The 23,371-nt window shown below is 40.4% G+C and overlaps 2 protein-coding genes across 9 annotated transcripts in view; one reads left to right on the plus strand and one right to left on the minus strand.

The window, feature by feature from the left end:
* Nucleotides 1-5,767: 5,767 nt before the first annotated feature.
* Nucleotides 5,768-21,295, minus strand: ccdc59 (coiled-coil domain containing 59). The gene is made up of 4 exons (XM_041215971.1): nt 21,125-21,295; nt 16,489-16,726; nt 9,555-9,633; nt 5,768-7,730 (listed from the first exon to the last, which is right to left on the minus strand). The coding sequence occupies exons 1-4, from the start codon at nt 21,267-21,269 to the stop codon at nt 7,560-7,562; spliced, it is 633 nt and encodes a 210-aa protein (XP_041071905.1). The 5' UTR covers nt 21,270-21,295; the 3' UTR covers nt 5,768-7,559.
* The window catches only part of mettl25 (methyltransferase like 25), a 91,189-nt gene continuing 89,106 nt past the window's right edge, over nt 21,289-23,371 (plus strand). For all 8 annotated transcript variants that reach the window (XR_005946451.1, XM_041215963.1, XM_041215964.1 and 5 more), the window contains exon 1: nt 21,289-21,742. Coding sequence is in view for 7 of the 8 variants with exons in the window: in XM_041215963.1 (XP_041071897.1) it covers nt 21,289-21,742 (454 nt within the window). In the remaining variant the exon portion in view is untranslated. The remainder of the gene's footprint in view (nt 21,743-23,371) is intronic.

Below are 23,371 nucleotides of genomic sequence, written 5' to 3' on the forward strand. Positions count from 1 at the left end.
TCTTGGGAATTCAGTTATTTTGTCTATGTTTGGACCAAAGCAACAATTTATTCGCAGCTTATGGACCTGAACTCTTCAGCTTGCCTGCGCTGCACCACTGGACTCATCAGCTCCTACTACTGAGCTTGGATGGCTCGCTACCCCTTTATATATCCACAACAAACTTCAGTCTGCCCAGAAGTTTTGATTTCCAAATCTCAGTTTCAGTTGTGGTTAGAAATTGTTTGGGTCAGTTTCTTTTCTCTGTTTCCTTTTACAGTTTCTGTTTTCAGTTTCCACTTTGAGTTAGGGCCTGCCACAAAAAAAAAGACAACCTTTTGAAAGCACAGATTCCATCACAGTAGTTGGGTGGAATTGTGATACAGATCAACCGTAATCTCATTGAATGGTGGAACATGGGCCTGAATGAAGGATGTAGTTGACTAGCAATTTTGAGCCAATTCTAAGTAACAAAGCTAGGAGGATGTTAAATAGCCCAAGAAATAGAGGATAAGTCAGATAAATCAGAGGAAGTTGTGATCAAACTATGTGGGACCCAGGCCAGACCACACCTCCCAGTTCTGTATCAAGTTCAGAACACCAAGAAACAAGAGGGACATTTAAGTCCTGAAAGCACTAAGTGGATCTGAGTGATGAAGACAGACTGTATATACTTGGACTTTTCAACCTGGAAAGGAGGCATCTGATAAGTAACCTTGTAAAGTAGAGAAAAAGTCAACCTTGAACACTAAATTAAACTGCAGTATACTTGGGGGGTAAATATTCAAACTAGTAGAAGGTAATTTTGGACTGATATCAGGAAATTCTTCACACAGAATATTGGAGAAAAGTACTCTGGAATCACTGCATCCTCTGGGTGGCTGAATTAAGATGGGCTGAATAGCCATCCTCACCTGTGATTATCTCATGGAAAGCTTGCTCGCAAGCTAGAGTTTAAGCTTTGAAAACTGGGATAGCTCCTTCCTGATCTACGGAGGGGGTCGGGAGTGGGGGAGGCAATGCCTTCAGCCCTTTACCTCGCAATTGAGAATGAGCCATCCCTATGTTTCCTATTGTTACAAAGACCACATCTTCCATCAGTAATGTCCTTAAACTTTGCATTAATCTTTAATGACCAACTGAGAGAACAGTTACCGTTCATGTCGCACCCTGACGATCTGAATAGGAAACTTTTGCCTTTTGCTGTTGAGTTCTGCACCTTTGCGGAAAAGACAACATTCGGAGCCTCCCGGCAACCACGGGACTTCTGTCTTTGCGATTGGTGCATTACCTCTATGATTTACGCGTCACAGAGAAAGGCGCAGCATTGTTTGGGGTTACTAGGACTCCGAAAGAATCCGCTTGGTTCTCACTCCGCTTAAGTGGAGTTTCACTCACGTTCTCCCTTCTGCTCCCTTTGTTCCATTCAACTCTTGTACTTGGGTGTAAATATCTCCCTAGCGTCAGTCGTGCTGTAACATCCCTATTGTTAAATTACCCTCAAATTCGAGTCCGTTGTTATTACTAGAACGTTTAAATAAAAAAAACCTGCAGTATTCTGGCAGCGAGGCAACTCTACAGCGAATAATAGTTATTTTGGACCTGATTAAAGTTCGAATGACATATTGAACTATTAAAGACCCAAAGGTTTATAAACTTCATTTTAGAATCAAATAATGGTTACAACACATGAGGCCATTCGGCCCTCATGTCGCACTGCAAGGGCAGCTCAGCTATTCCCAGTTCCCCGCCTTTTCTCGTAGACTTGCTTTTTTTTGTTTGTAGGTAATTTCTTAAATCTCTTTCGAGAATCTGCCTCTACCACATTCCCAAGCAGTGCATTCCAGGTTCTAACAACTGGCTGCCTAAAAAAGATTTTCCCATGTCCCCAATGGTTCTTTTGCTATGTTAAATCTGTCACCTCTGGTTCTCAAACCTTTTCACCAATGGGAAGATTCGTATACTCGACACAGATGCCCCGTGATTTTGAACACCTGCATCAAATCTCCTTTCAACCTGCGTACATATACCCAAGTCCCTCTGCACAGGAGACCATTTGGCCCATCAAGTCCATTCCGGATCTTCCTCCTGTCCCAAAAGAACTATTCATCTTGACTTTCTGTTTTCTGACACTCAGCCCACTTTGTATCCATGCTGCTACTGTTCCTTTTATTCTATGGGCTTTAACTTTGCTGACAAGCCTGCTATGGTGACACTATCAAATGCCTTTTGGAAGCCCATGTACACCACATCAACGGCATTACCCTCATCAATCCTGTTACCTCATCAAAAAACTCAAATCAAGTTAATTAAAATAGATTGTTATGGTTAGTTAACATAGATTATAATGGATTATTTCCATTACTCTCAGATGCTGAAAGCATTAGTTTTAATTATTATGGAGTTGTTTTATTTAACCTTGGGTCTATTTTACTGAAAGCAGAATCTGTGAGCATAGATACTGCCAGTGTCTGCCAGGTCAATCGCAATTTTCAGACTGATTTCTAATTTTAGATCCAAATTACTTTAGTGCTTGCATACAATATTAAATATAATCTAATAGGAATAAATTACTATTCCTTATTTCAGATTTCCAGCATCTGTAGTATTTTGCTTTTACAGAAATCAATAACTTATAGGTATATGTATTTTGTTACATGATGTAAGAATGGATGTTATTTTTTAATATTTTGGGGAATATTGTTGTATTCTGTAAAAAAAAAAAGGCTGGGTGTCTGTGTGTGTGATTTAATTAAGCTGGGCAAGAGTTTGATAGAAGTCAGGTTGTCTGAGGGTTTGGAAACATGAAAAGGTTAAAGGTGTTAAGTTTGAGGTACAAATAAATAGGTTAGATCTAACATTTGCATTTTTAGATAAATTGAGAGGTTGTTTGAATTTCAAAGGGGTGCCAGAGATAAAAAGGAAGATGTTTGCACCTTGCAGGAGTCCATAGGTAAATAGTAGTGAGGATATTATATTTTTATTGACCCAAAAGTAGACAAGATGGAAACATGAAAAACCTTGTATTTGTAAGGGTTTGAGTTTCAAAGGGGTGTGAGATGAAAGGGAAAAAAAAGGTTTATGGGAGTTACCCTGGATAGCTGTTAAGGTAGAGATGACTGTATAGCTTTGGAGTGGAGGGCTGTTGAGCTGTTAAACTGAGATGGCTGGAGCGGTTTGAGCTGTTGAGAAGCCTTGGGCTGAAGCAAGCAGTTTTATTCTGTAGTGAATACCACCGCAAAGTGGAAGAGGGTAAAGGTCATATGGTACACCTTTATTGAAGCTACAGTTTGTCTTGTGTAATGTTACTGGATTTCATATCTAAATATCTATAAAGGGGTGTTGCCTGGAAAGTGTTTACTTGTGGGTTTGACCAAGTGGAAAGTTTTGGGTTAATGTTTTGTAAGCCTAACCGTAACTGTGTAACTGGAATCTTCTGTGCTTAAATTTTCTTTTCTTTCTTGTTAATAAAACTTTCACTGTAATTTTTAAAAACCTAAAAATGAAGTTCTTACTGCTGAGATCGGTACGCCTTCTTCTCGTCATCGGAATGCAAAAAAAAACGTTGTGGCCCATAAGCCAAGTTTCCCTCTGGGATTTGGTTTGTGGAGCGATTAACACCAGCTGTTGCCTTAACACTGGTGATATGCCTTTTTGAATTGGCAATTTATTCAGGTAGGAACTGGATTTCATTTTATACTTAAGAACTTAAATAGATTCCATTATTGCCATGAAATGAAGCTGAACTTTATAAGTGCCTTTCATTTCCTCAAGATGCTCCAATGTGCTACAAAGCTAATGGATTACTTTCTCAATGTAGTCACTGTTGCTTTATTGTCAAACATTACAGTTAGTTGTGCAAAATATGATCTCATAGACAACTGAGATAAATGACTAATCTTTTTATGGTGTTGGATGTGATAAATGTTGGGCTGCACACAGAACATCCCTGTTTATCTTGGAATAATGCCATAGGGCTTTTTTTTTGTCCCTGTAAGCAGGCATGCAGAACTTTGGGTTAACGTCTTAGATGAAATGTGCCACCTCAATGTTGCATTCCCACAGTAAAAAAAAAGGGCCAGCCTAGATCATATCCCCACTGAAGAAATTGAGCAAACTTCTGGCTCAGAGACAAAATCTACCACTGAATCAGGTCCTTAGAACTTCCTTCGTTGAAACCCTAACTCTTTTGAGGAACAGTGGAGCTCTCCTAGTGATTGTTTGTTTAACTAACATAACTTACTTAATGGAATGCCTTATTTATTTCATCATTTTTGTGATATCTTATATGAAAATTAGCTGTTGCATTTCTCACATTACAACAATGATGAAGTGCTCTGGACATCTTAAGGTCATAAAAAGTGCTATAATAAATACAAGTCCTCTCTTTCAAGGATGTGTGCTAGTATCTTGTAGCAGCAATGTACATGCTGGGCTGAAATATTGAACGCCAAAAAGTCAGAAGTTTATTGTTTTAACTAGTGGATGTGTTTCTTATCTAGACAATGTTAAACCCAGTGCACTGCTGAGGAATACACCTTTACTGCACAGCACCTTTATGGTTTGCTGATTTTTTAAATTTCAAGGACATCATGTTAAATTCAATCTAAAGGGTCTGGGTTTTCCATTTGGCTTATTGTATGGATTAAAACACCTCTGCTGATTTGAGCGCTTGGACTTCAGCTCGTTCATAAAATTATATTAAATCCATAACTGTCTTGAATCACTACAATCTCAAATAAAATCAGAGGACAAAATTGAAGAAAACTAATATTGTCTGTTATGCTCATTGAGACTACAAGATCAAAGGACTTTTAGCAATTTCTTAAGTTGATACCTTAAGTTTTTTAAAATAAAACTTTGTGAAAACTGCTAGCAATGCAAGTATTTAATTTTCACAACTGGAAAATGGAGAGTAGTACCTGCTAACATTTTTGATGATTTACACAGTTGGTCTAGGAGTCCAAAGCAAAATTAACTTGGGAGATTTCAATCCTTTTCCCAATGAATACAAATTCGCAGCACAAATTGGCAGTAATCAGTATTTTCATTCAGAAAAACTAGGATTGGTACAGTAAATTAAAATATCAAACTGGTATAAATTTGCCATTTTCCACAGTATTGAAGTAGAGAACTTACCTTTGTTTCTATGATGTTAAGGCTCTACTATCTTTACTCCCTGGCAAAGTAAATTTATTCAGTCAAACTGTTGGTCAGCCTTAATCCTTGACCAGGAAAAATTTTAAATTATAAGAATTTAGTTAGTATACTAGCTATAGACTTGGTCTTAAAATAAAATGTGCTCCCTCCCAAGAGCACTTACACTAAACAAAAATATCTTGAATAAAATATACTTACTACAGGTCGAGTATCCTTTATCTGAAACACTCGGGGCTGACTGCATCTTGGAATTCAGATAACTTTGGTTTTCGGATATCGCATTTAGGCCTAGTCCTACTTACATTACAATGGCCTAAGCCTAGGCTAGCTATAATCTAAAGTAAATAAAATGGCTAGAAAAGTAAGATGTGCCACTGAATAATAAAGATTGGGTGTTGTCAGCAAGGTTTGTGTCGGTTTGGGTCACAGACTACCCATGCTAAAGGTTAATGAGTGCGGTTTTGGACGTGTTTGGTTTTCGGATTTGTGGATAAAGGATATTCAACCTGTTGGTATATTAGCAGAAATAATTCTCCTGAGTTGACCTCTCTGGGAACACAGAATCCCTCAACAAAGAATTCTAGAGAAATTCGGGTCCCAAGGCTTACAAATTGAGTCTACACTTTCATAATGGTTACTTAATAATGCTTTATTATAAGCCTAAATCTTAGATTACATTATAGTAATTATTGCAATATTACAAAGTGTAAATGCAAAATAAGCTAATCCAACTAAAATATAAATCCACCCAAAAATAAATGTAAGATATTCAAATAAATAATGAACAAGGTTTATAGTTACAAAGTATAGTGTAGTTTCTTTGTCTCAGCTAAGATCTCAACTCTTCAGTCATTCAAGTCTAACTGAGATGTTTATCTTAGAGCCTAATTTAAAGAAAACCTTTTGCTTTTAGAATAACATAACGATTGTGAACATATTCTGAAGGTTGTTTGTCTGAGAATTCTTGTAGGATCACATAATGCGTTTTTCTGACTGCAGGTGTTCTCCAGCTTGTTGTAAAAAGTCTCAAGGCTCTATCTAGCAAAAGTCTTCTCAAGACCTTTGCGTTCTGTATTCGTGCACAATGTTGTGTCTCTCTCTCTGCTCTTGGCAAGGAATTTTTAGCTGCATTAAATTTTTAATAGCTGTGTCAAATCCTTAACATGCTAAGCAATAACCTGAAAACGTTTGAAGTTGTTAATGAGTAGAATATGTAGAAATGTGTTCTAGTGCCAATCTTATATATAATTACACAGACACAAAATCAAATACTGCTTGTAATTTCTACATTAGGTTGATAAACACAACATGCAGGCATGAGTATGGACACTGATTAATTTTAATGAGTTGAAACCTGTTTTTTGTATCAACTCTTGCACATATTGTTTAGGAAAAGGTTGTAATGGGTCATAAGAAGTTAGAATTTGAGTCTGTATAAAAAAATGGTCAGGGGGTGGGGGCGGATCTTCAAGTTAAACAGGAACAAGTTCAAGGTGATATCCTGAAGTTTCACATGTTGCATTTTCCTTTCAACTCAAATAATTGAATTCCAATTCAGATGGAGGTAATGAAAGTCTATTGCTGCTATTAGGGTTCTATGAAAAATTAGTCTGAATAGTCTTAATCAGTTCTTAGCGGACACTTCTCCACAGCAAAAAAATAATACTGGCGACAATTCAGTTCAAAGTGGCTATCTGAATCAGCAGAACTAAAAGGATGGACAAATTCAGATGGGTGCACTTGGGAATGTTCTTCTGAGATTGGGTCAATTCATACTTTTGGATATTCTGCATCTAGCTTTGTTAAACGTTGATTTTCAAATGCACCACTGTAACATTGTATTTCATATGCAGGGTGTTCAGTTTTCCAACTCAAGATATCATTCAACTTCACAAGTACAAGAAATTACAAATTTTGTATTGCATCTCAAATAGTTTAATATCAGAAAGCAAAGAAAAGTTTTTCGACCCCCATGGGTCACTCTTTACAACAAAATCAATAATACTTTCCATAGGAAAAAAGCTCCTTAAGTAAAGGGATAGAAAACTCACCGACCCTTTAGGTTAAATCTTTAAAGCGAAAACTTCAAAACTTAGAAACATAAAAAATATCCCATACGTTTCAAAGTTCAAGCAAGCTATTTTGATGAGCAAGTTATTTTCCAAGACTACAAAGGGACAAGTTATTTTTCCAGGTGTATTTTTGTCTTGTTTGATTTGCACTTTCTTTGCATTGGACCAACTACAATGACTAGCTGAGGATCTGCATATACAGATCTCTGCAATGAACAATTTCGCTACTAGTGCCAGTATGACATGTTATAGGTTACTCAAGCTGAGGGAGCAATGTGAATTAAGGGAAAAACTTTAGACACTAAGAGATCAAAATGGTGCCACTGTTGAAGTCAGAAGGATGTTATCTTATTTTATACCCTGATTATCTTGTATTTTTTTAAGCAGGTATTCCATCTGTATGTTCAGGTTTGGCTGTCCTTTTCTTGTTTTTTTGCTGAGAATTCTGTACTTCTCTAGTTTCTGTTCCTTGTATTTCCTCTGGGCCTCTTCCTTTGCTCGTTGCCTTTCTTCAGCTGCCTTTATTAAAAAATATTTAGAAAATTAAGTAGGTACACTTTGAATGAATAACTCTGGAACAGTATTCGTTCAGTGGGATTAAGAGATTTATGACAATCCTTTGCAAGTATTCTCAGATTTTTTGGCACAGCATATAATTCACAGATAGTGTGTCTTGAACAGCACTAATGGCCACATTTTCTTTTTATATTCTTTTATGAGATGTGTACTTTGCTGGCAAGGTTAGCACTTATTGCCCATTTTTAATTGCCCTTGAGATGGTGGTGGTGAGCTACCTTTTTGAACCACTTCAGTCCACATGTTGTAGGTATGCTCACAGTGCTGTCAGGGAACGAGTTCCAGAATTTTGACCCAGTGACAGTGAAGTGGTAGATTATATCAGCAGTGATATAGTTCCAGGTCAGGGTAGTGTGGCTTGGAGGGGAACTCCTAGGTGATGATGTTCTCATGCGCCTGCTTCCCTTTCCCTTCTAGATAGTAGAGATTGCAGATTTGGAAGGGTCTGTCGTAGGAGGTTTGGTGAGTTGCCAAATTGCATCTTATAGATAGCACACATGGCTGCCAAAATGCATGAGTGGTGAAGACAGTGAATGTTTAACGTGGTGGAAGGTTCAAATGGATCTGGGCACTGATATCAATTATGATTGCTCTGTTGCAGCAATATTGCTATTTATTGGATCTTTTTGGTGGTGTTATTATAGTTTTATGAACTTTCAGGTGCAGGTAAATTGGTACAGATCAATCTGAGTTATGTGGCAGATGTGCTTAGTGTGTCTGATAGCCACTGGCAGGAGGGCAATAATGGGAATTGGATTTTGGAGAGCTTCTTCAGCTTCAGAATCATCAGATATGTTACTTTCTCAGTTTGGGTTAATTTTCATTTTGCCTTAACCCACATGGACTCACTGAGATGAGGTGTGGTGGGCTGCAAGAGGGAAGGGCATGAGTTTTCTGCCTTAAGGCTTCCTTCAATGCCTTAACGAGAGAGCTTCAAACATCGACCTGCCACACCTGGCAAGAGAGCTGCCAGAAGCTGGTCCCTTTGGGACAGTTGCTATTGTCAGGCTCCAGGGGACAACCCCAGCCACCTGTCACTTAACCTCATCTGGATTCAGGGAGCACCCTACAGAAGATTAGGAATACAAACAAGTCAGTTAATTGACAAAAGTTAGAAATGGTACTAAGAAGTAGATGTAGACACGGGCAATAACATGTTCTAAAATGTAGCAACTAGTGAGGAAAGTAATAACAGGCTCGAGGAGGATATAGACACACTAGATAAAATGGGAAGATACACAGCAGATGAAATGTGAATTGTTGCAGTTTGGGAAGAATGAGGAGAAGCAATATAAACAAACTGGTACAATTTTAATGAGAGTATAAGAACAGAGAGACCTGGAGGTTCACAAAAACAAATCTTTGAAGTTTTGAAGACAAATTGATAAGGGTGCTCAAAACAAAAATGTTAGTTGTGGTATTGACAATTTTTTCCTAGCAAATATTAAAAGATGCAATTTTGCAATCAGAATATTTTAAAGCTCTGGGCTAAAAATTGATTTAAGTATATATATATATATATATATGTGCGTACTGGGATTAAAAAGAAATGCTTGTTAATTCAGAACATTTAAATTCTTTTTCTAATTATCATAAAACTATTTCATTAAATCCTCGCTGTTTTTCTCAATGAAAGTTTGTATTGATTCTACAGTTTAAAATCTTGGTGTATTCTTGCATTTCTAAAACCATAATTAGAAACACAATCTAAATGATAGCTCACAGAATCAAACTTCAATTCCAGAAAACACATTGCATGTCACTTACCTCTTTCTGTTTTATATGTTCTGCCTGTCTTTTTTCATATTCCTCTTTGGACTTTTGATATGATGACTTACTCTTTTCCCTAAAATCAGAAAGTGCAATGAAAGCAAAGGATATCTTTTGCACTTAGGTAAACATCTTCAACCATAAGACATCCACCAGAGATTTATCTTCCAGAACTTAAACATGATTAAAGTCAGCACTCTGCAATTTTATAGATTTGGTACACAGCTCAATGACAGAATCATGGCAATTTCAGCAGATGACTGCTATTTGTCCCATTCTGCTACCCCCATGTCAGAGTTACCTATTCTAAACTCATTTTCTATGTTTTTTCTATAAGTGCATATCGTAATGCATTTTAAATGTTGGGGTTGATTTAGTTTCAAATAGCCACATTGCATCTTCTAATAACTCCTGTATGAAAAAGTCCTTCTAACCTTTCCCTTTATGCTTCTAGTAATAATCACAAATTAATGCTCCTGGTTTCAATTCATCAAGTTATCATATGTTATTTACCCTCTGAAATTCTTTCAAAATGTTGAACCCTTACAACAGATCTTCCTTAATCTTTTCTGACCTAATGAATACAGCCCTAGTTTCTCATGTCTCCCATCAAGATACAGTTACTCTAGCAACTTGCCAGTGAGCTCAGATTGCACCTTTGTCGGTGAGCTCATATTGCACCTTCTTCATGTCTTTAATGACCTTTGGAAATAAATTGTCCGGAAGTGCATACATTCCTCCAACTGTGGCCTGATAAATATTGCATGTGTTCTTCATATCCTCATTGCTCTTCTATTCAGCGTCCCTACAAATAAAACCCAGAATTCTGTTTGCCCTTATGCCTTTCTCAATATCTTTATTCTTTCAGCTTCTCCCATTTTGGGGTCGCCATAATGCTGGTTGATCACTCATCTTCATCTCTTTCTGTCAGTCGCCTATTCCAATCCGCTGCATTTAAATCTCATGCCACCACATCTTCCATCTGGCTTATGCCTTTCGCTTCTCCTTCCTGGCAGTCCCATCTCCATTACTCACCTCAACACACTTCCTCTCTTTCGCCGCAACAGATGACCACACCATTTCAATTTCTTTTTGGCTACTTTCTTCGATGATCCCACAATCTTCACTGACCCCTGATGTACTGGTTCTTGATTTTGTCCTTTACTCCACACATCCATCTCAGAATCTGCATCTTATTAGTATTTAGTCATGTTCCTCGCTTCCTAATGTTGTCCAAGTTTCTGCACTAGATCACAAGCCAATCTCACAACTGTCTTGTAGGGTTTTCCTTTCAGTTTCAATGATACTTTTCTATTGAATAACACTCTACTGCACTTCTTCCAATTACTCCAACCAGAGCTAATCTGTTGATTAATTTCCATTCTCCCATCTTCTGCCACCACTGACTTGAAACTACTCACTTTTTCCAAGTCTTCACCCATAAGTTTTACACCTTCACTCTGATCCTCTTCGCTGGGTTCAAACTAACAGTCCACAAATTGGGTCTTTGGTCTGCTGATTTTCGTATCCACTGTATTTCATTGCACTTCTCCAGATACTCTGTCAAGTTCTCATCACCCCCACCGTGTAGCTCATTGTCATCTGCAAACATCATTGACCATGGCACTTCTCATTGCACTTGCTCAGTTAGAACACCCATGACAATCAGGAAGAGAAAGGGGCTTGGTGCCGATTCTTGATGTAATACAATTTTGGCTTTGAAACTCTCTTCCACACTGCTCCTTACTCTTGTCTGGCACAGTTCGTCAGGGTAAGGTCCTTAGTCCAACCATCTTCAGCTGCTTCATCAATGATCTTCCTTCGATCATAAGGTCAGAGTGGGGAGGTTCACTGATGATTGCACAATGTTTAGCGCCATTCACGACTCCCCAGCTACTGAAACAGTCCATGTCCAAATGTAGCAAGACCTGGACAATATTCAGGCTTGAGATGACAAGTGGCAAGTAACATGCGTGCCACACAAGTGCCAGTCAATGACCATCTCCAACAAGGGAGAATTTAACCATTCAATGGTATTATCATCACTGTATGCCCCGCTATCAAAATCCTGGGGTGGGGAGGTTACCACTGACCAGAAACTGAAGTGGATCGCACATAAAAATATAAAAATAGTGGCTACAAGAGCAGGTCAAAGGCTAAGAATCCTGCAGTGAGTAACTCACTTCCTGACTCCCCAAAGCCTGTCCACCTCTATAAGGTACAAGTTAGGAGCGTGATGGAATACTCCCCACTTGCCTGGATGAGTGCAGCTCTAACAACACACAAGAAGCTTGACGCCAGTTAGGACAAAGCAGCCCTCTTGATTGGCACCCCATCCACAAACATTCACTCCCTCCACCACTGACACCCAGTGGCAGCAGTGTGTACCATCTACAAGATGCACTGCAGAAACTTTTAAACCCTTCTTCGACAGCACTCTCCAAACCCATGACCAGTACTATCTAGAAGGACAAGGGCAGCAGTCACATGGGAACAGCACCACCTGGAAGTTCCCCCCAAGCCATCGTGACTTGGAAATATACTGCCATACCTTCATTGTCGCTGGGTCAAAATCTTGGAATACTCCCTAACGACGCTGTGGGAGAGTGTTCGACATTACAACACATGGACTGCAGCTGTTCAAGAAGGCAGCTCACCATCACCTTCAAGGGCAATTAGGGATGGGCAATAAATGCTGGCCTAGCCAGCGACGCCCACATCCCATAAACAAATACGTAGAAAAAAAAACTCCTTTTACATATCCAGTAATAGTCGTACATACATTTCAGGGACTCCGCAACTCTAGCACATCTCCAGACATCCTCCCTAGGCACCCAATCATAAGCCTTCTCTAGATCAATGAATACAATCTTCACCAACAGAAAATGCTGGAAAAACTCAGCAGGTCTAGCAGCATCTGTGGAGAAAGAAAAACAAAGTTAACGTTTCGAGTCTGTATGACCCTTCTTCAGAGCTGAAGAGAAGTGGAAAAGTGATGAAATTTATACTGTTTAAGGGGGGTGGGGCAGGTGGAGCTGAATAGGCGGCCAGGGATAGGTGGGGACAAAGTAGAGATTGACAAAGCTGTCATGAACTATAGGACAAAGGGATTGTTAATGGTAGTGGTTAGTGCTAAAAAAAGGTGCTAATAATGACGTAAAGGTGAGAAAGCAGAATGTGATTATTGCAGAACAAGGTTAGCATTGTGTGAAAGAACAACATGGAACAAGTGACAGATGGCCCTCTTAGGGGATGGGGTGGGGAGAGGGGCAGTGGTGGGTTAAAAAAAGATAGAAAATGGGATAAAAAAGGGGATAAAACTATGGATAAATGAATAAAAATAAAACAAGTGGATGAAAAATAAAAATGAATGTAGAAGAAAGGAGGTGAGGATAGAGGCACCCACTTTCTTCATCCCCTTTCTTCTACATTCACGTTTATTTTTTACCCACTTGTTTTAATTTTATTGTTTTTATTCATTTATCCATAGTTTTATCCCATTTTTTATCCTGTTTTCTATCCTTTTTCTCCCTGCACCACCGCCCCATCCCCCCACCCCATCCCCTGCAGGGTCAACTATAACTTGTTCCATGTTGTTCTTTCACACAATGCTATCCTTGTTCTGCTATAATCACATTCTACTCTCTTACCTTTACATCACTATTAGCACCTTTTTTAGCACTAACCACTACCATTAACAATCCCTTTGTCCTTTAGTTCATGACATCTTTGTCAGTCCCTCCTTTGTCCCCACCTATCGCTGGCCTTCTATCCAGCTCCACCTGCCCCACCCCCGTGAAAGAGTATAAATTTCATCACATTTCCACTTCTCTTCAGCTCTGAGGGGTCATACGGACTCGAAACGTTAACTTTGTTTTTCCCTCTCCACGCGTGCTTTCAGACCTGCTGAGTTTTTCCGGCATGTTCTGTTTTTATTTCAGATTTCCAGCATCTGCAGTATTTTGCTTTTATATTATTATAACACAATTTTCATGTTGTATTGGCCTTCTCAACGTTTTTCCATGGCATCAGTAGTACTTCTTCATGGCACGAATTCAAACTAGCCTTCATGGATTTCCACTATTTTTCTCAGTCTCTGGTCCATGACTCTCTCCCGTATCTTGATAGCAGCTCATTTGGTCCTCCTGCTTTGCCATTGTTCATTCCTTTCAGTGCTGTTCTGATTTCTTTCAGATTCAGGCTGACGCTGGTTGTCATTCCTGGACTTGCAGATACCTCTTCTGTCTTTGTTCTCAGGTTTTCTTTAACCCTAAGTAAGCTGAAATATTGGCCCCACCTCTCTTTGATTATATCCTCTTTCACTAAGGTTACTCCACCTGCATCCTTGATTGTATATATATTTCCCACATCTCTTGTTCCCCTATCTCCAGCAACTATTCTGAAGATAACTTTTTGTTTCTCTTGATATCCAGACGTTCATATAATTCTTCCATGGCCAGGGATCTGTCTTTAGCAATTACCTTATTTGCATTCCTCTTTGGCTTTTTGTACTGTTCTTTATCTTCTTTAAGCCCTGTTTCCACTTATTTAACAGCTCCTTCTTTTCTTTTAACTAGACTTTGTTTTTCATTCCATCATTAAGTCTCTTTTCCATCCTTTCTCTTCCCTAATGATCTTGTACACACTTCTCCCAATCAAGTCAGTCACCAGGTTCCACCAGCTTCCACGGTGTCTGCCGTGACTTCTTCTATTTCTCTTAGCTGTCTCGCGATAGGTTGTAGAGATAAGCCAGGGAACTACAGGCCTGTGAGTCTCACATCAATGGTAGGGAGTTTCTGAAGGAAAGTATCTATCTCCACTTGGAGAGGCAAGGTTTGATCAGGGATAGTCAGCATGGCTTTGTCAGAGGGAGGTCATGCCTAACAAATTTGATTGAATTTTTTGAGGAGGTGACCAGGTGTGTAGATGAGGGTAGTGCAGTTGATGTAGTTTATATGGATTTCAGCAAAGCCTTTGACAAGGTCCCACACGGGGGACTTATAAAGAAGGCAAATGCACATGGGATACAGGGTAATTTGATAAGGTGGATTCAAAATTGGCTTAGTTGTAGGAGGCAGAAGGTGATGACAGAAGGATGCTTTAGTATCCAGTGGCATACCACGGGCATACCTCGGTCCCCTATTATTTGTCATTTATATAAACAACATATGTGGCTATGTGGGGGGTAGCATTAGTAAGTTTGCAGATGACACAAAGATTGGCCAGGTGGTTAACAGTGAGGTTGAGTGTCTTGGGCTACAGGAAGATATAGACGGGTTGGTCAAATGGGCAGATAAGTGGCAGATGGAATTTATCCCTGAAAAGTGTGAGGTGATATACTCTGGAAGAAGTAATTTGACAAGGAAGTATTCAATGAACGGCATGACACTAGGAAGTTCTGAGGAACAAAGGGACTTTGGCGTGTGTGTCCATAGATCTCTGAACGCAGAGGGGCATGTTAGTGGGGTGGTGAAAAAGGCATATGGGACACTTGCCTTTATCAATCGAGGCATACATTTCAAAAGTAGGGAGGTCATGTTGGAGTTGTATAGAACATTGGTGAGGCCACAGCTGGAGTACTGTGTGCATTTCTGGTCGCCACATTATAGGAAAGATGTGATTACACTGGAGGGGCTGCAGAGGAAATTCACCAGGATGTTGCCTGGGATGAAACATTTAAATTATGAAGAGAGGTTGGATAGACTTGGGTTGTTTTCGTTGGAGCAGAGAACACTGATAGGCGACCTGATCGAGGTGTACAAGATAATGAGCGGCATGGACAGGGTGGATAGGGAGCAGCTGTTCCCTTTAATTGAAGGGTCAGTCACAAGGGGGCATCAATTCAAGGTGAGGGGCAGGAGGTTCGGGGGGATGTGAGGAAAAACTTTTTTACCCAGAGGATGGTGACGGTCTAGAATGCACTGCCTGGTAGGGTGGTGGAGATGGGTTGCCTCACATCCTTTAAAAAGTACCAGGATGAGCACTTGGCACATCATAACATTCAAGGCTATGGGCCAAGTTCTGGTAAATGGGATTAGGTAGGTAGGTCAGATGTTTCTCGCGTGTCGGTGCACTCGATGGGCCGAAGGTCTATTCTGCACTGTGATTCTGTGATATGCTCTCTGAATTCCCCTTCACTTGCATATCTTTGAGCTTCCACCATCTGATGTTCTGTCTACCTCTCGTTTGGTGTTTTGTTTCCTTTGCAATCAGCTCTGCCATCAGCACTCTTTTTTGGGTGGTCAGCACCTCGCATGGGAAGACTTTGCAGTTCTTTGCTTCCTTTGCACCTTCTTTTCTAACCACTACTGTTGTAGGTTATAAGCTGGTTTCTGCAATTTTGGTACCAGGTATTTAGTATTACCAGTTGGTAAGACAAGGCAAACTTCAGGTCCTTGGCTCCTTCTTCATTTGCTTTTCTAAAATCATGTCCACCATGGATAACCTCATATCTCGTTCTTTCTCAATTCACTTGGGAGTACATCATAGCAACACATATCACACAATGAACTCAAGTGGTGCCCACACAAATACTTAAATGGTGCAAAAGGTTAATTGCTAACATTTTAGATGTAACATTTTTGTGTAACAAATTGATATCTTATATGGACATTTCCGGAGGAGTTCATCTCTCCAGTGTGATATTGGATGTTATTTTTCAATACTTTGGGATATACTGTGTTATTCTGTAAAGAAGGCTGGATGTCTCTGTCTGTGTGTATGTGAATTAATTAAGCCGAGCAAGAGTTTGACAGGAGTCAGGTTATCTGGGGTTTTGGAAACATGAAATTACAACAGTGACCACAATTTAAAAATACATAATTGGCTGTGTAATGCTTTGAAACATGCTGAGATTGTGAAAAGCCTAATATAAAAGCAAGCTTTCTTTGCACGTGAATTTCACAATTTTGAATGTTAAAAAACCACCTACTTTTTTGTTGTCTCTGCTTGGGAGTCTGGTTGACTTATTGCTACAGTCTGGCTCTTTTTGGCTTTCTCTGATTGTTTCTTAAGCAGCTCTTCTTCAGCTAGATACAGGTGGCGCAAATGATCTGGGTAATTCTCAGTATACTGTATTTCTTGAGGATGCTGTGCTTTCTTTTCTTTTCTCAGTAACTTCTTGTACTCATGCTTAATCCTATTCTTTTGTTGGAAAGCAAAGCCTTGTCCTGTAAGAGAACAATATTATCAGGACAGTATCAAAACCTAGAGTCTAGAATGTACCTGACTTCAAATCAGCAGCAACATTGGATTTATACTCACCTCAAACTGATCATCGCTTAACAATTTATAAAATTAACATTCCCAGAAGATAATTAGAAACTTCGGAGTACATCATAGCAACACATATCACACAATGAACTCAAGTGGTGCCCACACAAATATTTAAATGGTGCAAAAGGTTAATTGCTAATATTTTAGATGTAACTTTTTTGTGTAACAAATTGATATCTTATATGGACATTTCTGGAGGAGTTCATCTCTCCAGTGTGATATTGGATGTTATTTTTCAATACTTTGGGATATACTGTGTTATTCTGTAAAGAATGCTGGATGTCTCTGTCTGTGTGTATGTGAATTAATTAAGCTGAGCAAGAGTTTGACAGGAGTCAGGTTATCTGGGGTTTTGGAAACATGAAAAGGGTAGAGGTGTTAAGTTGATGCACAGGTTAGATCTAACATTTGGATTTTTAGATAAGTTGGGAGGTTGTTTGAATATCAAAGGGAGGTCAGTGGTAGAAAGGAAAATGTTTGCATCTTGCATACGTCTATAGGTAAATAGTAGTGGGGATGTTGTATTTTTATTAACCAAAATATAAAGACAAGATGGAAACATGAAAAATCTTATATTTGGAAGGGTTTGAGTTTCAAGGGGGTAAGAGAACAATAGGACTGAGATGAAAGGGAAAAAAGGTATATTGGAGTTACTGTGGACAGCTGGAGTGAACTATTGAGCTGGAGAGATGGCTGTATAGCTGTTAAGCTGGCGATGGCTGAAAATAGCTACAGCTGTCTGAGCTGTTCAGAAGTCTTGGGCTGCAGCAAACAGTTTCATTCTGAAGTGGATTCCATTCTATAAAGTGGAGGAGGGTAAAGTTCATGTGATATACCTTTATTGAAGCAACAGCATTTTGCCTTGTGTGGTATTAATGGATTTTTCCATATTTAAATATCTATAAGAGATTGTTGCCTGGAAAATGTTTACTTGTGGGTTTGACCAAGTAGAGAGTTTTGGGGGAATGTTTTGTAAGACTAACCATAATTGTGCAACTGTAATTTCTGCACTTAGAAGTTTTTTCTTTTTTCTTGTTAATAAAACTTTTACTTTTAATTTTAAAAAACCCAGAAATGTTACTGGAGCTCTTATTGCTGAGATCGGTATGTCATCTTTTTGTTATCAGAATACAAAAAGGTTGTGGTAAGCCAAGTTTCCCTCTGGGAATTGGTCCGTGCAGCAATTAACACCGGCTGTGGTCATAACGACAGTTTGAACAGGTTATCTGGGGTTTTGGAAACATGAAACACGTCCTGCCAGGATGGACTGGCAGGACAAGCAAAATAAAAAGTAAACAAGTGAAGAGTAAAATGAAGAAAGCATACTTTGAAATGATCTTAAATAATAGCTTTTAATATTATAATACTGTGTGTTGTTAGTAGCAGGAAACACATATTCATTACGGAGCCCAAAATTCACAATGTGTACCTCTGGCAAGAAAAACAACGCAATTGAAATTTACTCCATATATTATGGGGCAAACACACTTTCAATTTGCAAACTAAATTTTAGATGTTAATTTTTTCAATAATCCATTCAATAGCCAAACTACCCAGTCAAACTGCTCTCCTCTCCTTTTCCCAAAACCATGATAGGGTTCCCTTTGTCCTCACCTACCAGCCTCTACATTCAATTGATCTTCCTTTGTCATTTCCCCCACCTACAGCATGATGCCACCACCAAACACTTCTTTCTATAATTGCTCACAACAACCCTTTTCCCATGCAAATGCAGATGCAAAACCTGACGTTTCACCTTCTATACTGTATTCACTGCTCATGATGCAATCTCCTCTACATTGGGGAGACCAAACGCATATTGGGTGACCACTTTGAGGAATGTTCGTTCAGTCTGCAACCCCAAGCTTCTGGTGACCTATCAATTTAATTGTCCCCTGCCTTCCCACTCTGACCATACTGTCCTCAGTGTCCTAAACTGTTCCAAGTGAAGTTCAACGTAAGCTTGAGGAACAGCACCTCATTTTTCCATTAAGGACTTTACAGGTTTTGAGACTCAACAGTGGCTAGAATAATTTCAGATCATAACCACTGCCCTAATTTGTTCAGACAGCAACTGTTAGTAAAGATTCTGCTATTCCTATTTACACCTCCTGTAGACCCATCTTTTGTTTCTTTACTTGACCTATTACCATTTCCTTTTGCCTTGCACTATCACCCCTTTTGTCATTTAATCTCTCTTACCTTCCAATTTATCACATCCTTTTTGTTCTTACATCCCATTTCCCCCCCCCCCAGTCCTTTTTCTACTTATGTGCTTGCCTAAAATATATTGCATCTCTAAATTTTGATGAAAGGTTGTTGAGATTAAACATTATGCCTTCCACTTGTGTCAGACCTGTTAAACATTTCCAGCATTTTCTGTCTTTCTTTCATTTAAAAACTAGTTTTGTGAGGAACTCACTAACAACTTATTCTAAACATGTTCTGTAATACAGATTCAAAGCTTCTCTATGTAACTATCCATGTACAATATAGAAGATCCTGTGATGCTGCTGTCTTGTGAGAATCTGAGCTATAAAGACTAGGAATATTTAGAATACCCCATCTTTGCAAGTTAACTGAATTTAACTGAACATCAATGGAGTCCCGAGACTAGTGGGAATGGCAATGAGGGGCAGAAGTAGAAAAAAGAGCATCCAAGGTTCCTGCTCCTGGCTGATGGAGTGGTGGTATTGGCTCAGGTGGAATGATGTGAATTAATCTGTAAGTATTCACCATTAATGTTCACAGGTGAACATGGGCGAACTTGGGCAAATTATTAAGGAACAGGTATCTTTGGATTTTTTTAAGGAGTTGCAGTAGGTCATGTGTTGGCCTTCCAAGCTTCCTCTACCATTCACCAAGTGGACTTTCAGAAGGTTTTCAACAAAGTCCCACATAGGAGATTAGCGTGTGAAATTAAAGTGCACGGATTGGGGGTAGTGTATTGAGATGGATAGAAAACTGGTTGGCAGACAGGAAACAAAGAGTAGGAATAAACAGGTCTTTTTCTGAATGGCAGGCAGTGACTAGTGGGGTACCACAGGGATCGGTGCTGGGACCCCAGCTATTCACATTGTGTATTAATGATTTAGATGAGGGAACTAAATGTAATATCTCCAGATTTGCAGATGACACAAAGCTTGGTGGGAGGCTGAGCTGTGAGGAGGATGCAGAGATGCTTCAGTGTGATTTGGACAAGCTGAGTGAGTAGGCAAATGCGAGTAGGCAAATGCATGGCAGATGCAGTATAATGTGGATAAATGTGAGCTTATCCACTTTGGTAGCACAAACAGGAAGGCAGATTATTATCTCAATGGCTATAAATTGAGAAAAGGGAATGTGCAACGAGACCTAGATGTTCTCGTACACCAGTCGCTGAAGGTAAGCATGCAGGTGGTAAAGAATGCAAATGGCACATTGGCCTTCATAGTGAGGGGATCTGAGTATAGGAGCAGGGATGTCTGGCTGCAATCATACAGGGCCTTAGTGAGATCACACCTGGAATATTATGTGCAGTTTTGGTCTCCTTATCTGAGGAAGGGTGTTCTTGCTATAGAGGGAGTGCAGCGAAGGTTTACCAGACTGATTCCTGGGATGACAGGACTGACATATGAGGGGAGATTGAGTCAGTTAGGATTATATTCGCTGGAATTCAGAAGAAAGAGGAGGGATCTCATAGAAACCCTATAAAATTCTAACAGGACTAGACAGGGTAGATGCAGGGAGGATGTTCCTGATGGTGGGGGAGTCCAGAACCAGGGGCCACAGTGTGAGGATACAGGGTAGGCCATTTAGGACTGAGATGAGGAGAAATTTCTTCACCCACAGAGTGGTGAGACTGTGGAATTCATTACCACATAAAGTAGTTGAGGCCAAAACATTGTATGTTTTCAAGGAGTTAGATAAAGCTCTTGGGGGGTGAAAGGAATCAAAGGAGATGGGGAGAAAGCGGGAGCAGTCTATTGAGTTGGATGATCAGCCATGATCATAATAGCGGAGCAGGCTCGAAGGGCCGAATGGCCTACTCCTGCTCCTTTTAACCTCAACTCCACTTTCCTACAATATCCCCTAATTCCCTCAGGTAAACACTGCTGGGTTTACCTCATGCCATGCTTGGATGGTCTGGATCTGCTGTATATTAAGTGATCGAGATTGACTGCTCCGATTAGAAGCTAAAACTCAGTTATCATTGTGCTGCTGGTCATCGGGACGCTGAAAGTTGAAATCTGATGGACGTTCGGTCACTTTTCCCCCCCTAAGCCCAGCTTTGCAGCTGAGTGAGTCCTTACCTTCTTTAATACTGCCCCAGCCTTTCTTAAAGTGATTCGCTCTCCACCGATGCTTTTGTTTTGATTTCTGTCCGCTGGGGCCAGGGAAACCTTTCCCCTTAAAGGAGCCGCCGCCATCAGCCCCTTTCCGCGAACTGGGCGCCATCTCCAGTGAAACGTCATCAATGTGCGACCAACCTCACAGCAGCGACGGCGGCCGAGGGAGATCAAAAGTATCCTCCGGGGAGTCTGGAGAAGACGGAAAACGCGCTCGTGACTCTGTGTCGAGGTTTAATGATATTATCATTGAAATATTTTACCGATTGATTGGGAACCTTCTCCATTCTCCCGGGTTTGGGGCCTTGTTTCCTTTCCGGTTAATTTGTTTTGGGAGTCAGAGGCCGGACCCCGCGGCCACTCCATTCTCTCACTCAATGTTCTTCTCCACTGATGTCGGTTTAGACCTGGTGAAGAGCAAAATCAAAAGTCTCACCAAGTTCTTGGACGTTTACCTCAAAATAGCAAACGTGCACACAGTCGATTTTTATACCAAAGATGTTTGGAATGAGTTTGTGGCTCTGCCGCCTGAAGCTGTCATCTCACATCTCCTCTGTCAGCAGGAAGGAAGCACTGGACCGGGTAAGGAGGGTTTGCATCAACTGACCCTCAGTAACTCTTTCGAGTACAAACACGTTTCCATCTGTTCCTATTCAGATGAAGTTACATTGTTTCATAGTTTGCCATTGTGAGATTTGAACTCTTGACCTTGGGGTTATAAGCCCAGTACCATAACCACTTGGCTATTTAGGCCAAGCCTGACCCTCAGTAAATTGAACATAGTTGAGAGTTATGTTAATAATCAGAGGTGGCAGCACAGTGGTGTACAATCGGGAGGGGGAGTTGCCCTGGAATTTCTCAACATCCACACCAAACCACTTGAAGTCTCATGGCATCAGGTCAAACATGGGTAAGGAAATCTCCTGCTGATTACCACATGCTGTCCCCCTCAGCTGATGAATCAGCCCTCCTCCATGTTGAACACCACTTGGAGGAAGCACTGAAGGTGGCAAGGGCGCAGAATGTATTTTGGGTGGGGGACTTCAATACCCATCAGCAAGAGTGGCTCGGTAGCACCACTACTGACCGGGCTGGCTGAGTCCTAATGGACATAGCTGCTAAACTACGTCTGTCATAGGCGGTGAGGGAACCAACAAGAGGGAAAGACATACTTCACCTCGTCCTTATCAACCTATCTGTTGCAGATGCATCTGTCCACGACAGTATCAGTAGGAGTGACCACTACACAGTCATTGTGGAGATGTAGCCCCATCTTCACATTGGGAACATCCTCCATCGTGTTGTTGGCACTACCAACATACAAAATAGGATTGATTTCAAACAGATCTAGCAACTCAAGACTGGGCATCCATGAGGCACTGCAGGCAATCAGCAGTAGCAGAATTGCACTCAAAAACCACAATCTGTAACCTTATGTCCCGGCATATCCCCCTCTCTACCATAACCTCCAAGCCAGGGGATCAACCCTGGTTCAATGAAGTGTGCAGGAGGGCATGCCTGGAGCAGCACCAGGCATACCTAAAAATGAGGCGTCAACCTGATGAAGCTACAACACAAGACTATTTGCGTGCCAAACAGCATAAGCAGCAAGCGACAGATAGAGCTAAGCGATTCCACAATCAACGGATCAGATCTAAGCTCTGTAGTCCTGCCACATCCAGTTGTGAATGGTGGTGGACAATTAAACAACTTATTGGAGGAGGAGGCTTCACAAGTACCCCTATCCTCGATGATGAGGTAGCCCAGCACATCAGTGTAAAAGATGAAGCTGAAACATTTGCAACAAGCTTCAGCCAGAAGCATCAAGTGGATTATCCATCTCGGCCTCCTCCAGAGGTTCGCAGCTTCACAGATGCCAGTCTACAGCCAATTCGATTCACTCTGCTGCTATCAAGAAATAGCTGAAGGCGTTGGGTACTGCAAAGGCTATGGGCCCTGACAATATTCCGGCAGTAATACTGTAGACTTGTGCTCCAGAACTTGCCGTGCACCTAGCTGTTCCAGTACAGCTACAATACTGGCATCTACCTGGCAATGTGGAAAATTGCCCAGGTATGTCCTGTACACAAAAAACAGGACAAAACCTGGCCAGTTACCGCCCCATCAGTCTACTCTCCATCATCAGTAAAATGATGGAAGGGGTCATCAACGGTGCTATCAAGTGGCACTTGCTTAGCAATAACCTGCTCA

Source organism: Carcharodon carcharias, chromosome 21 (genome assembly GCF_017639515.1).
Source record: "Carcharodon carcharias isolate sCarCar2 chromosome 21, sCarCar2.pri, whole genome shotgun sequence".
Taxonomy (NCBI): domain Eukaryota; kingdom Metazoa; phylum Chordata; class Chondrichthyes; order Lamniformes; family Lamnidae; genus Carcharodon; species Carcharodon carcharias.